Raw genomic sequence first — 2,057 nt, 5'->3', positions numbered from 1 at the left:
GTTATGTTAATTTTTTTCAAGACCATGATATAATTTTGTTCTTTCTTGCTTTTTTAATTAATGAAAGATTGTTTTGTAAGTGGAAAAATAAGTTACACTCAAGTGACAAATAAAAAGGGAAGTGGGACCTATTGTTTTTATATATTATTCAAGTGTTCTCAAAATGTATTTCACTATAGGTTATGTTTTGTAGATTCCTAGGGATCAGAAATGACATTTCAATTATTTCATTGTGATAATAATTTTGTGGCTACTGGAATAAAAGGAATTTTCACTTTAAAAAATATAAACTCTCCATTACAAAATAATCCATTTACAAAAAAGATCTTTTCTTAATGAAAATATGTGTAGACTTTATTTAAAATTGTATTTAAACAAAAAGGTGCTGAAAAAGAAGAAGATGATGGGGGGATGTTTTTGCAGAGGAAAATAATTATACCTTTATGTTTTTAACATGGGAATGGTAAAGATTTTCATTTATTATCTAATTCCTCAAAAATCAATATATATTAAGCCTCCAATATGACTTACAAAGTAAAGTTTCCTGTAGTGCAGGTTGATATTCTGACTCCTAGCTCAAAGCTAATGAGGCAAAAGGAGAGGCTTGATGCCTATAAGTTCCATTCTGACCTCTACATGTATGTCAGTGTGCAAGAACTTCCCCTTCCAAATATAAAAAAGTGAAAAAAATCAGCATGTATTAAAACAAACTGCATGAAATTTTAAGTATTATCTACTAGTCTGTGTCTTAAATAAGTCTGAAGAATATGCCTGGGTTTAGAGTAAAATTTTTATTTCTAGCATGTTCCCAAGTGATGCTGAAGCATGGTGTCCCTACATTTTATTTCACTTTGTGTTTCTATTAGGTTGATCAGTAACATGGAACCTAGAAACCAAACAGGCATCTTCTACTTTTTTCTACTGGAACTAACTCATGATACTACAATGGAGCCCCTCATCTTTGGCCTCTTCCTGTTTACATACCTGGTCACCATTCTGGGAAATCTGCTCATCATTCTTGCTGTCAGCTCTGACTCTCATCTACAAACACCCATGTACCTCTTTCTCTCCAAACTTTCATTTACTGACATCTGCCTAAGTACAACCACAGTCCCAAATCTGCTGAAGAACATCCACACACAGGATCAGAGCATCAGCTACACAGGCTGCCTCACTCAGGCCTGCTTTGTTTTGAATTTTGCTGTTTTAGAAAGTTGTGTCCTTGCTGCAATGGCTTATGACCGCTATGCAGCTATTTGCCATCCCTTGAATTACACAGTAATTATGAACCCAAGCTTCTGTGCTATGCTAATTCTATTGTCTCTCATAATTAGCATTGTGAACAGCTTATTACAGTGTCTGATGGTATTGCGGGTCTCATTTTGCACAAACTTTGAGCTTCCTCTATTCTTCTGTGAACTTGCTCAGGTCATCAAGCTTGCCTGTTCTAATACCCTCATCAATTACATCCTGATATATCTTGCAACATTTATATTTGGTGGCATTCCAATCTCTGGAATCATTTTCTCTTATACTCGAATTATCTCTTCAATTTTGAGGATTTCTTCAATGAAAGGGAGGTATAAAGCCTTTTCCACTTGTGCGTCTCACTTTTTAGTTGTATCTTTATTCTATGGTGCAGCAGTCGGGGTTTACATCAGCTCTGCCATTACTGTCTCACCTCAGATAACTACAGTGTCCTATATGATGTACACAGTCCTCCCGCAAATGCTGAACCCCTTTATTTATAGTCTAAGAAATAGGGACATGAAGAAAGCCTTGGGGAAACTTATGACAAAGGTATGTTGCCTTCTGTGATATGTTCATTGATTCTGACTTGAGTTGTTTATTGGTTACACCAAAAAAGAATTTTTGGTGAGTCAGAATATCTGAATGTTGCTGTGGTCTTTTATATGCCACACTGACAAAAAAAAAAAAACTATGCATATATTTTCTTTGATTTGTTATTTTTCTATTTTTTAATCTTGATACAGTTTTGACAAGTTATATTCAAAATATAAATGGAATATCTTTTCTCATGCCAAATATCAGAAACA

General features: G+C 34.3%; 1 protein-coding gene across 1 annotated transcript; it reads left to right on the top strand.

Annotated features, from left to right (window-relative positions):
- The first annotated feature begins 876 nt into the window (after positions 1–876).
- On the top strand, positions 877–1,818 carry LOC102921269 (olfactory receptor 7G2-like). The gene has a single exon (XM_006987058.2). It carries the CDS (start codon positions 880–882, stop codon positions 1,816–1,818), a length of 939 nt encoding a protein of 312 aa, XP_006987120.1. The 5' UTR covers positions 877–879.
- The last annotated feature ends 239 nt before the right edge of the window (positions 1,819–2,057 follow it).

Source organism: Peromyscus maniculatus, chromosome 7 (genome assembly GCF_049852395.1).
Source record: "Peromyscus maniculatus bairdii isolate BWxNUB_F1_BW_parent chromosome 7, HU_Pman_BW_mat_3.1, whole genome shotgun sequence".
NCBI lineage: Eukaryota > Metazoa > Chordata > Mammalia > Rodentia > Cricetidae > Peromyscus > Peromyscus maniculatus.
Note: the sequence above shows the minus strand (reverse complement) of the source record. Positions and strands in the feature narration are given on the sequence as shown.

Excerpts from the sequence above, each read along its gene's own strand:
- LOC102921269 (XM_006987058.2), top strand. The coding sequence starts at position 880 with ATGGAACCTAGAAACCAAACAGGCATCTTCTACTTTTTTCTACTGGAA.